This window comes from Equus quagga, chromosome 10 (genome assembly GCF_021613505.1).
Source record: "Equus quagga isolate Etosha38 chromosome 10, UCLA_HA_Equagga_1.0, whole genome shotgun sequence".
In the NCBI taxonomy this organism is placed as follows: Eukaryota; Metazoa; Chordata; class Mammalia; order Perissodactyla; family Equidae; genus Equus; species Equus quagga.
The window spans coordinates 112,797,888-112,810,756 of record NC_060276.1 but is presented as its reverse complement, the minus strand read 5'-3'; the positions used below and the strand labels follow the sequence as shown (position 1 = coordinate 112,810,756).

Here is a 12,869-nt window from a genome sequence, read left to right as displayed (position 1 = left end):
GTGTGAGGACTAATGAAGACGTGTATTTGGTCATGTATTTAGTGTCTTTTCGACCACTGAACATTGTTTAGTGATTTGCTGTCAAAGAGAGTTTTGTCATCCTGCAATGACCAGACTTGCTGATAAAGCAAATTCCAGTCTTCCATGGGTAGAGTTCATGTGCTGGGCCACTCTCGCTGATCCATCCTATAGAGGCAAACCAACTTGACTGTGTGTTAGGACAGGACAGGCCCCTCGACTGTGGAGCGGTGGGTGATCAGAGGACATGCTTGGGGGGTTATGTGGGAGGGGTATATTTTGAAAAGCTAGATTGATATATTTCTCTCCCTGGCCCCTTATTGGGAACCACTGGAAAAGAATATCATTACAGTAAGCTAAACTTCGAAAGTCTAGTTTCCTAACGTAACAGACAATTTGGCTATAAGCAAAACATTTTAACCTTTTGAATTTGGGGACATTAAATCTCTTCATAGTCGCAGGTTAGAAAGAGATGTAGTTTTTATTATTTATAATCATCATCCCCCCAGAAAAGCTAATCCTCCATCCAGAAAACAAATAGGAATCCATCGTTAACAAATGGGTGTATATTGTATATTCTTTCTTTTGTTTTTTCTCTAGGGGACTTGCTTTGTCTTTTTAAGTCAAAAGTGTGCCCATTGCAATAGGTATTAGGAGTAAATTTTTTGTTCATTTTTTGAATAGATGATAAAGTCATGGGGTTCAAAATCATAAGGCACAGGGACAAATATCTCTACCCTTGCCACCCAGTTCCTCTTCCTGGAGACAGCCATGTGTGTTTCTTGGGTCTCCATCTAAATATTTAGTACATAAGGAAAGCATAGTATGTTAGTTCACTAGGGCTGCCATAACAAAATGCAGACTGGGTGGCTTAAGCAATGGGAATTTTTTTTTCTGATTTTTTCTCCCCAAATCCCCCCAGTACATAGTTGTATATTTTATTTGTGGGTCCTTCTAGTTGTGGCATGTGGGACACCGCCTCAACATGGCCTAATGAGCGGTGCCATGTCTGCGCCCAGGATCCGAACTGGCAAAACCCTGGGCTACTGAAGCGGAGCATGCATTCTCACAGTTCTGAAGTCTTGAAGTCCCAGATCAAGGTGTTGGAAGGTTTAGTTTTTCCTGATGCCTCTCTCCATGGCTTGCAGATGACCTTTCCTCTTCATGCCCCCCCCCCCCCCCCCCCCGCCCTGTGTCTGTGTCCAGATTTCCTCCTATAACATTTATGTGTGTAGGTATTTACAAAATGTATAATTTTGATACTTGTATAGACAATACCTTAGTGGCTTTTTAAAACTTTTTTTTATCAGTAACCTGTTTTCAGCTAAATATTCAGGGATTAGATTAGTTGGCATTCAAGAGGTCTAGAGCTGGGCAGCAAAAAATGGTCAATGGGACGGGTCTTCGTGTGTAAAGACAAGCTGACGGAAGGGAGAGTAATCCAGCTTCACACTGTGACTTAAAGGGACCCAGTGAACAGGGCTAACTGACCAAACATGGTACTGAAATGGGACGGAACCTAAATAGCTTCAGCCTTCAAAGAAACTACAGCTGACTGATGGAAAAGCTCTTCAGCCAGCAACAAAAGGTTGCTGAAAATCTCATTCTTCTGTTTGAAGAAAGTACAAGGTGCTTTGATTGGCCAGTGTTACTTATACAAAGGTGAGAAACATGGAAAAAATGAGAGTTGGGGAACAAAGCAGGTGGCAGGAGTGGTAGAAGCAGCTGCAGAGCCCCAAGGAAGCAAGCGAAGGGAAGTACTGAGTGCGCGCTCCCCAGCTCAGGGAGGAGGGGCCCCAGGGTTAACAGTACTGTTGCTCACCACAGGGCGTGGGGCTGGCTCTGTGATCATGTGTGCTTCCAGGTCGGCGTGAATGTAAAGCCTTTGAGACAGAGTTCAGCGTTAAGAAAAAGGCGAACTACTGAACTTCGGAGAACAGACAAATGTTCATTTGACAGCCAACGTAGCAGTTCCAATGTGCTGTGTGGAAGATGGAAAAGTACAGTTCCATCAATAGATTACTTAATGTTTTTGTCACCCTCCTCTCACTTGTGGAAAATTCCCTAGTTGAGGTTAAAACATCCTAGGTGTTCCTCATCTTAGAAGAAAACCTTGTGTTTTACATTTCTATGAAAACTTGTATAAGCTATCATTTTAATATCATGACACTGTTGCGCCAGTTCTTGCACAGTACTAGTGGCTTGTGGGGCAGTGAAGTGTTAAGTAGGAAAACAGACCTGTGTACAGTCAGTGGATTCTGAAAAGTCACCACTGGACTGTCAGCCACGAAGTGCTGAGGTGACCGAAAAGTGAAAGAACATGAGTGTAGCACGGGCAGAGCAGAGATCGAGGGTCGCTACAAACATGGACACATGGGCACCAATGAAGCATCCTAGGAAATGAACGAGGACAACCCAGATTCGTGCATTTTAGTTGGATCACATTGGGAGTGCTGACATACGTGTGCTCCCTGGAGCCTGACGCCCAGGTGCTAGTGATGCCCCTCATCGCTCTTGTGTTGCAGAACCTCCAGTGCCATCACCTACCTCCAGATCTAAGCGAGCTTGCCGGCTCTTGAGCTTTCCTACTTATCAGCCGCTGGTGTTCCCCTTACACCAGGCCTGGGTCTGTCTCTCAGCTGTCCTACCCATGTGCTCGCTCAGTGCTGCTTTGTTCCACACCTTCGTGTCTGGTGCTTTCCCAGGGCTTCCCACCTCAGATCCCACCCACTCCTACACTCATCACTGGGCTTCCCCCAAGCTCCTTCAGAGATGCAGTCCTACACGTAATTTGGTACTTAACGACAGTAATATACTCACACAGGGCTTATGTTACTTGTTCCCATCTCACCCTCACAAGCCTGGAGAAAAGGATTGCTATTTGCAGGGCACCTCTGTTGTTGGACTGAACCAGGACCCAAACCATCTCCCCGCTACAACTTCGTGCTGAAACAGCACGCTGCTGCTCCTGGCTGGCTTGCAAAACAGCCCTGTGCATTACATGCTCATTGAGGGCGGAGCAAACTATATACAATAAATACGTGTGGGTCTCTCCAATGGGCATGGCTGAAATTACTCCTAGATTTCTAGCTGAGCATCTTTTTCTGCTCCTAAAGCTCTGGTCCCTAGTTTGAGGCGATCTGAGTTCTGCAAAGTGGGTTGAGAGCTCTATTAGCTTGCAGACTTTCAATAGGGGAAATAGGACTAAAATAGTAGTGGTGGTGGGATGGGCAGCACTTAAAAAATTCGATATTAAACTTCCACAATCTTGGACAAACATCTTTATTTAAGAAATCAAATAAATAGGGTAAAAAACTTCACACAAGGGTACAAGACCAAACTTAGAATTACTTGCTCAAGTTATTCAGAATGGAACACAATTCCTCAAGTGCTCACAATTAGTGCAGAAAATATCTGGTTATATTGCGTGCTTTTCAATGGCCATTTCCTAGTTTACAGTAAGATCCCTCCACTTGTTAACAGTACAAAAGAGACCACTCCCCACCCCCTCTGGTGTACAGCCCAAACAGCTAAGAGTGCAAAGGTTAACGTAACGCCAGCTGTTCTTTATGATTCTAAAATTGCCTTATGACTTCACTAGTACAGCTACCAACAGTTTCACTTAATCTTTAGTTTACTGTCTGAGGGAAAGGAAATATAAGAACCTGTCACTTTGGTCCAGGCCTCCCACTTTGCAAACATGGATCCAGAATTCTAGAATTACAGGATCACTGTTCCCAGTCTCTAACAGGGGTAGGCATGTGGCATTTGGCGCTGCAAAAGCTGTTTTGCTTCGGCTTCTTGGGTAGTGCCATGTCTACTGCCTATACTTTTTTTTTTTTGAGGAAGATTAGCCCTGAGCTAACTACTGCCAATCCTCCTCTTTTTGCTGAGGAAGACTGGCCCTGAGCTAACATCCATGCCCATCCTCCTCTACCTTATCCATGGGACGCCTACCACAGCATGGCTTTTTGCCAAGTGGTGCCATGTCTGCACCTGGGATCCGAACCGGCGAACCCCGAGCCGCTGAGAAGCGGAATGTGCACACTTAACCGCTGCGCCACTGGGCTGGCCCCATGCCTATACATTTTTATAATAACATCTCTAGATGTATAGATAAGCCCATGGATGTGCTATCAAATTCATTCCCTACTGCAGAAGCTATTAGTCTTAAACCTACCAAATCTTGACAGTGACATTTGGTTCTGGACTGTTACATCAAGATCAAGCTATCGGAATGAGGAAAGTCAAAAGCTTACTCTCAATTTTTAAATAAAGATATTTCAAGATTATTTATAAAGAGCTCTTTATAAATAATACTGTTTACAAGCAAATATTGATCTGTTGATAATCGTAAGAAACTGAGTGTACTATGTTTAAATATAAAAGGAATTTCATTAGGTTGACAAACTGAGACTACAAGTAAAACTTTTCCAGGCTATTTAATCAAGTTACTTACAATGTACACATTCCTGAGTATACCCCATTGCAGTGACATTGTTTATTTCCGAATTTTTCTGCATTCAGCTTAAAAGGTGCTTCTTCCCAAGAAACTGAACTTTTCTGTCAAATGCGCTTGATCGAATGGGAGAATTGGGTTCATAAAATGGATTCATTGCAAACTAGGAAAGAAGAAAGTATTAGTGAGCTTGTCAAGTAAAAAGGTTGACAAATCATAGGTCTCTAAAAGGAAATTGAAGTTTTAAATTAAAAGAAATCATCAAAGACATTCAAAACAGAAGTCTGAAGACCACATTTAAGTTTCAAGAAGGATGTTCCATTGTTGAATAGTAACATTCCTTTAAGGAAGTTTTTGTCTTGGTGTTTTAGCTTTGAGAAGTACTGGTGGCAAAACTACTGGGGGTATGATAAGTGTTGCCCATGTAGTAAGGTAAATTAACTTTCAGGATTCACCCTGTGGGAAATACTAATCTAGTCATATTCATTATAAATAAATGGATTAATTTGTAAGGCCCTTTGGCTACATAAAACAAACTAAAAATCTGCCCTATGCTCAGAGTTAAGAAACAGTTATACCACACTGCAAGTTACTGTTGTGTGGTAATTTTTTAATACTTTCCTCTAACACAAGGCTAACGATGAGTTTCTCAGGTAATGTAATGAGTGTATCATAACATATGTGAGAGAAAATTATTGATATTAGTGGGATCACTAATGGGGAAAGTAGTTACCAATTTTTACACCTTATCACAGAGGGCTAAATATGCTTATTTGCTACTTCCGACTAGGAATACTGATTGTTAACTGTGCTGATATGCAAAAAATCTTGTCCAGATACAGAACATTTAAATTATTAAGAAGATAGTGCTGTTAGCACTGCTAACATACTGGTGTTTAACTGCTGACGTCCTGTTATTTTTTTTTCTAACTATCAAGAAATGTGGGTGGCACCATTCCCCTTGAGTGACTATTTGATAATATATGAGTCACTTCCTGCTGGTTTATGATCTATATTCATTGCATTGTAACTTATTTGTAAAGTAGAAAACATTTTAGATTAAAATTACGAGGCAGTTTCCCTTAGGTAGACTGCTCCCTTCTCTCTCTTTAGGGTTCCCTAATAAAATCAACTATATGCACAAGGGGGAGAATGAAACTGATTTAAAAATAACTACCATGAGCTGTTTTCCTAAATACATGTCACCCTGGTGGTGAAGACGTGCCTGCTGAGGGAGCTGCCAGGGATAGTTCTGATGGGGGGTGGGGAGCTAGTCTGAGATGGAAACTGTGCAGTATAAGGGAGTTACTTAAACAGGCCAGTTTCTTATCAAAGTTTGAATCCCTTTTTATAATCAGATTTTAAAAGTAATAGAACATACCATACCTTTATGTATAAATCATAGACATCGGTAAAGAAGTTCTTTATTCCATCTTCTTGCCTTATGTCATGAAGCATAATAAATCTCATATGTGAAACAATTAAGGTATAAGCCTTCTTAGAAATGAAAAACGAAAAGCAATCAGTTGATACAATATTGTTCCAATGAGTCACATGCAGTGAAAAGTTGAATACATAAACTGGGTTCAAAGTTAGGTTAGTTTTATCTTAAAGAGAACATAATCTTTTTAAGTTAGAAAATAACTACAAAAGAAAGTAAACTCAGATAAACATTAGTTTTATATATGACTTGGTTTTAAAATTATCTGTCAAACAAATGTGTTTCCCCCCCCCCAAAAGAATAAAAGTAGCCCTGTAAATGGCAATTTTTACCTGACACTTTGCAATCCACAAACTTAGAGCCTAGCATCTATGTCCCATGTTGTTCTAGTTTGTTACCCCAACCTTTAGTTAGGTATCTTATTAAAAAGGTAAGGATATGACCTGCAGTAACAAATGCTGAAACAAACCACTCATTGAACTTGTCCACAGTTTTCAAGTACATGTTGTTCGACAGCCACATATTCTCATCTACGAGGTCGAGAGCAGCGTGAGCTATGAACTGGTTCAGGTGACGATGATCGTCCTAGATGACAGTGTGAGCAGCACCAGATTAACATTTCCGTACAGCTTCAAGAACGCCAACATTTCATTCTGTAAATTCTATACAGTTTTCTTGGGGGGGGGGGGGGGAGAAACACTTTCTGCTTTTATTTTGTTTATTATTGTCATGAGACTTACAAAAGATCTTCAGTGTTTTCATATCATATTCTATTTTTTAATTTGGTATCTAAAAATTCAACAAATAGAAATAGCGAATTACTTAATAAATGACATGTGTTCAAGAAACTATATAGACTTTTTTTTGATTTTGCAAGAAGGAAGTTACCAAATTCTGTAACCACGTAAGCATGTGAAAAAAGAATACTATGTTAAAAGAAAAAAAAGTAGATCCTGCTTTCAAGAAGCTCCTATGTTTTTAGAAGAAGACAGGAAAAAATATGTAAGTGGTTATGGATAAAGGACAGTAATTTAGGTAGTTTGCGGTTAAGGGGGTGGAGAAAGAGAGCTACAGAGAGGTGCTGTTGGCACAGGCCTCAAGGGAGGGACAGGAGAGGGGCTTCAAGTGCAGTGACACCTGGTGAGCAGCGGAGACAGCTGAGGTGGCACTTCTCAAGGCTTGGCGTAGGTCTCTCTCAGGTGTGATGGACTTAGATGGCAAGGGGACCTGGGAGTGGCAGGAGGCCATGCTCAGCCCCAGCTGTGAGCAGTCACCTGTGCCAACAGCAGGAGACAGTCCTGTCAGAACTGGGAGTGTCCTTTTTATGGGCTGAAATGACTTAACTGGAGAAGGCGGGAATGTCCCATCATAATGTGGCGAGGGAATTTACAACCTGGATGCAGTCTTACTCCTCTGGAATTCTTACTTTCAAAATGCATTTTTCAAAGAACACCTCTGTTATGGGTTGAACTATGTCCCCCCAAATTCCTGTGTTGAAGTCCTAACCCCGAGTACCTTAGAATGTGGCCTTATTTAGAAAGAGGGTCGTTGCAGATATAATTCGTTAACATGAGGTCATGCTAGAGTGGGCCCCTAATCCAATATGACTGATATATTTACAAAAAGGGCGAATCTGGAGACAGACACACACACAAGGAGAACGCCATGTGAAGCCAAGAAACTACCACAAGCTAGGAGAATGGCCTGGAACAGACCCTTCCCCAGGGCACTCAGAGAAGGCACGGCCCTGCTGACACCCTGATCTCAGGCTTCCGGCCTCCAGACTGGGAGACAATACATTTCTGAGGTTCTAAGCCCCCTAGATTTTGGTAGACTGTTACGGCAGCCCTTGGAGACTAATACACCCTCCTTGCTGAGGAGGCCGCTCCCGCGACTGGGCTGGAGGAGGGCTGCCAGTTGCCCTGGAATCCCTCACACAGCGAAAGCATGTTTACTTCACTCACGTCACCATGACAAAGCTAATTTAATCCTTATGGATATATTTTGTGTCTGGCTCACGGCAGCGTTTTCCATTACTTTACACTGATGGGGAATCTTGAGAGATTAGGAGAAAACTGTAGAAATGCTTTAAGAAGGTGAGTGGCAGCAGGAGAAAGAACTAAGATCAAGTCATGCGACACATTTTTTATATGCACTGCTTTGCCTACCACAAGGCCACTGGAGTGCACAGAAACTATACGTAAGTAGCCATATACCACAAAGCAACTATTGCTACAGACCTGCCTCAAATCAAAGTTGTAATGAGCAGCGTGCTCATGTGAATGTGGGAAAATAATGTAGCAACAACACCTGGTAGGGTAATACCTTAAATTTCTATGATATTTTAGTGGAAAGATCTGAATAGGTGAAAAGCATCATACACTGGACATTACACATTACAATTAATTTCAAAAACCAATTCCTGTCTTAAAGGACATTAAAATTTATTTTTGGAGGTTGGGAGAAACACAGCATAACTTGTCAGCAATTTATTAGGAATGTGGACTAGTACAGAAAGAGGGAAGAGACCCAGCCATTCTCATCTCAAGACCCTATGGCTCTGTTTACTGTGAATGGCAACATGTTCTTGAACCAAGCTTGTTTTTTTGGAACCATTCTTGACAACAAGAAAGTTGGGTGGTGTCAGTGGGGAGGACAGCACGTGGGCACCACCAAGCCAGTAGGTACTGTAGAAGGTCACTGAAAACTGCCATAGTCTCAGGGGCAGCAAGAGGATGTGTAAGGGTTTCCTTTAACCCTCCCAGGTGTCAATGGATCTACTCTGTATGTCCTGATGAAAAATGTGATTCACTGGGACAGAATGGGCTTTCATGACATTTCAAGGCAGTGACGACTATTATTCCAGACACGCTAGAGGTGGACTATGTTGTTATGTGCTTAAGGAGCAGCTTTTCATAGTGGGTGACACAGTGAACTGAAGATCAGGGGAAAGAGACATAGAGCATCAGATTGTATGTGTTAAGGGTCTGCTGAATTAAAGGATGAATCAACAATTTAAACGACGTTCCGAGGCCGGCTTCTATCACCCTGTGGGACTGCAGGGCAAGCCTCATTTAATTGTGGTGGATTCTAGTTCCCTTATCTGCCCAGATCTCTTCCAGTTCTAAAATCCAATTCACCATTATCATTACCACAGCATAACAATCCCTATAGAATTTTTTAAGGTTTCATACGCACTTTGGATTCTGCTTTTCCAGCTGGCAAAAACTCCATTTCAAAAACTGGATTATCATGGTGGCCAACAATTACAAAGTAGAAGCTTCCAGACATTGTCTTCAGTATACAGCTCCTAATTAAATGAAAACAATACATATTTTTAGTACTCAATACTGAAAACCAAAAATAGTTAACAGGAAGTCTAGAATTCAATGTTTGACTTAAAGTTGACATTGTAGAGGAGGAGGCCACTAAGCTTGCATGCTTTCCAGTATATTACCAGAGATAGATACTACCATATGTATGGCTTTTGGACTACACAAATTATATATCTGTGATATGTCCTGTAGAATCCAGTACTATATTTACATAGGGAAATTGGAAGACCTCTAATATGAAATCATAAAAACAACATTCTCATGATCCGAAAATTTGGAACATTTAGAGCAAGCCAGGCTAAACTTGGATTGGACCAGTTAGCATTAGCACTAACACCAGGAAAGATTAATAAAGGAGCTAACTAGGAAATAATTGGCTTGCCTTAGAAATTTTCAGGAGAGATGCTTCTGAGGAAGCTAAAAACAACTCTCCCTCCTGTTGCTGACACAAAGGAGAGCTATGATACCATTTATCTACAGACTGCATGCTGTATTTGTCTTCTCCCTACCTGAAGTATATATGCTACAAATAAGGCCCTGCAAATCAAAGAGCCTATGACAGGCCTCTGCAAACACCATCGATAAGAAAAGAAGAAACAGATTTGTATTCTAGGAAAGATGGAAGAAATCATAATCCAAAAAGGAAGACATTCTGAGGCATTAAGAGGTCTTGGAACTCGGGTTAATAGGTCTGCTAAAGTAATAAAACTAAGTGAAAGTGGGAGGGGTGGAATCAGTGATTCTGTGGCTTTTAGCACAGACAACCAAAATCCGGATGGATGGAGAGACAGACAGATGGGCAGATGGATTTATGTATTTTTAGCACAGGGTCTTTGGCATTAGACAAAGCTAGGTTCAAGTCTAGCTCTGCTACTTACTAGCAACGTGACCACAGGTGGGCACGGTCCTTAATCTCCCCACGTCTGTGCCCTCCTCAGTGAAAGAGAGATCACAAACACAGCTGCCTTACGGTGAGCCTGAGGATTACACAACCTAATGCGTGTGGAGCACCCAGCACCGTGTCTGGCCCCCAGGAGGTGCTCAGTAAATGTTATCTAGAACAACATGGAAGAGCATGTGTACACAGTGATGCAGTGACCAGTAAGGCCTCCAGGTGGGGAGGGAGGGAATCTGGTGAACTGGGAGTGTACAGTCTCAGGGAACATCCAGCTGAAGCGAGTCAGAGCCCAGGGCTCATCGAGCCTCACTGGGACTTCTGCTCATTCACATGGAACATACAACGAAATTGGACAGAATCTGAAATGGATTTCCTAATGAACACAGCGTTCCATAAAGGAAATCAGGGCCCAGCTGGCACTTTTACCTCTGGACTTGGAAGGCCATGACTGGAAGAAAAGGCAGATCGCAGACTCTTTTGGCCTGATGAAGTAAGTAGGATGTAAAATGTTATTTGGGGCAGAGGTTGGCACACCACAGCCTGCAGGCCAGATCTGGCCTCATCCATCCTTTAACCATAGTCTAAGGTTGCTCCTGCCCAACAACAGTAGAGATGAGCAACTGCCACAGAGACCATCTGACCCTTCACAGAAAAAAAATGGTCCCTGTTTTAGGAGAAAGATGAGAAAAAGGCACAACTAGTAAAACTACATAAAGACGAGCAGGAATGTTACAAAAGCTAGCAAAACTAGAACTGGCAATAATTTCCAAGACAAAGTGAGGGGAAGAGGGAGGGGAGCTTGAAATGTTAACAAAGTCAACAATGACGTCATTAATTCTTGTTGGAATGGGTTTCATAGCCCGAGTTTGCCAAGGGAAGGGCTTACTTTCTACATTCAAGAAACAGCAGCAGGAAAAAAATTTAAGGAAGCTACTTCTCCCCACACACACTTTTAAGAAGCTGCAGAAGACAATACATGGACAAGGAAGATAACCTCCATTCTCCCTCAACACGCTCGCCCCTCTGTGGAAATCCATGACTGGCAGAGAAGCACAGTGCTAAGCAAGTACAGCATGAGGATAAACAGAAAGGGAGCTGAAGGAAACACCGCCTAAAAGTTACATCACAAACTAGCCAGCTGGGCAGAACTCGAGCTGCCAATAATCTGATTTCACAAACAGCTGAAGAAGGGATATAACTCGACTCAGTTCTGACAAGGAAAAGGTGAAATGGAAGAAAAGGAACCTTGGGAGAATATAACCACATTGTCTCAGGAAGGGGATGTCTACAATCATTCAATAGTTGAGGGCTTACCATACCTAGGTGGTGGGTAGAAGTGAGACGCACTCTAGAATTCTGTGCTGTCCGACAGACTGAACTTTCTGCCAGGATGGAAATGTTTTACACCTTCGCTGTCCGATGTGGTAGCCTCTGGTGGCTAATGAGCATTTGAAATGTGGCTAGTGTGTCTGCAGAACTGATTTTTTTACTTAATTTTAATTAATTCAAATTCAAATAGCCACATGTGGTTAGCGGCTACTGTACTGGACAGTGCAGCTCTAGATCAATGATTCCAAACTTTTTTTTTTTAAGTTCTATGACCTCTTCCATCTTCCCTCCACCCACAAAGCAAGTATTACTTAGAACTCCAATATGTAATATAAATAATACAAATAAAACAACTGCTGTGTTTATGTGCGTGTGTATGTGCCTGCTCAATTTTCCCACCACCTGAAATAGGGGCCCTTTAAGCATCTCCAAGGAAGACTAGATTTCAAGGTGTAGAGGAGGTAGCTACACAGAATTTAGTAATGGATTAAACTGGGGAACTGAGGAAGAATCGAGGATGTTTCCAAATGTCTGACTGAGGTGATCAAGGAGACTATCAAGATGATGATGCTATTCACCAAGAAAGGAAGTAAGAAAGGGAAGGAAGAGGGATGAAAATGAACACGTCAATTTTGAACATGTGGTGGTAGCGAGAATGGCCCCCGTGCTCCCCACCAAGATGTCCACATCCTAATCTCTGTGAATCTCTGGAATCTGTGAATGTTAATTTACATGGCAAAGGGACATTAAGGCTGCAGATGGAACGAAGGTTGCTCATCAGCTGACCTTAAGATGGGGAGATGATCCCGGACTACCCAGGTGGGCCCAATGTAATTACGAGGGTCTTTAAAAGTGGAAGAGGGCGGCACAAGAGAAAAGTCAAGGGGGGATTGTGACTATGGAAGGATAGTCACAGAGTTGCAATGTTGCTGGGTCTGAAGTTGGAGGAAGGGGCCCCGAGCCAATGAAAAGTGGGCAGCCTCTAGAAGCTGGAAAGGACAAAGAAACAGAATCTTCCCAAGAGCCTCCAGAAGGGAATGCAGGCCTGCTGATGCCTGGATTTCAGCCCAGTGAGACCAGTGCTGGACTTCTCTGCTACAGAACTGTAAGATAATAAATCTGTGTTGTTTTAAGCCACTAAACTTCTGGTAACTTGTTATAGCAGCAGTAGGAAACTAACACACATCAAAGCTGAAAAACCTGCAGGTATAAGAAAAAAGGAAATACTCAAGGAAGTGTCAGCAGAAAGGAAGAGGGTACAGCCTATAAAGAGACTGGGGACAAAGGGAGTTCATTTGCCATGGGACAGGGGTTTCAAAGCATGTGGAAAAGAGGCGGGGGTGGAGGGGTGGGGGGGTGGGCAATGGTGCACGAAGGTGAAGCTACTTG

At 42.4% G+C, this 12,869-nt stretch overlaps 1 protein-coding gene across 1 annotated transcript in view; it reads right to left on the bottom strand.

The window, feature by feature from the left end:
• Nucleotides 1-4,444: 4,444 nt before the first annotated feature.
• TRAPPC2 (trafficking protein particle complex subunit 2) overlaps nt 4,445-12,869 on the bottom strand; it is a 12,894-nt gene continuing 4,469 nt past the window's right edge. The window contains exons 2-5 of the mRNA XM_046672665.1: nt 9,117-9,228; nt 6,359-6,503; nt 5,864-5,949; nt 4,445-4,640 (exon numbers count right to left, since the gene is read on the bottom strand). Coding sequence (XP_046528621.1) covers nt 4,542-4,640; nt 5,864-5,949; nt 6,359-6,503; nt 9,117-9,209 — 423 coding nt within the window. The 5' untranslated portion in view covers nt 9,210-9,228 and the 3' untranslated portion in view covers nt 4,445-4,541. The remainder of the gene's footprint in view (nt 4,641-5,863; nt 5,950-6,358; nt 6,504-9,116; nt 9,229-12,869) is intronic.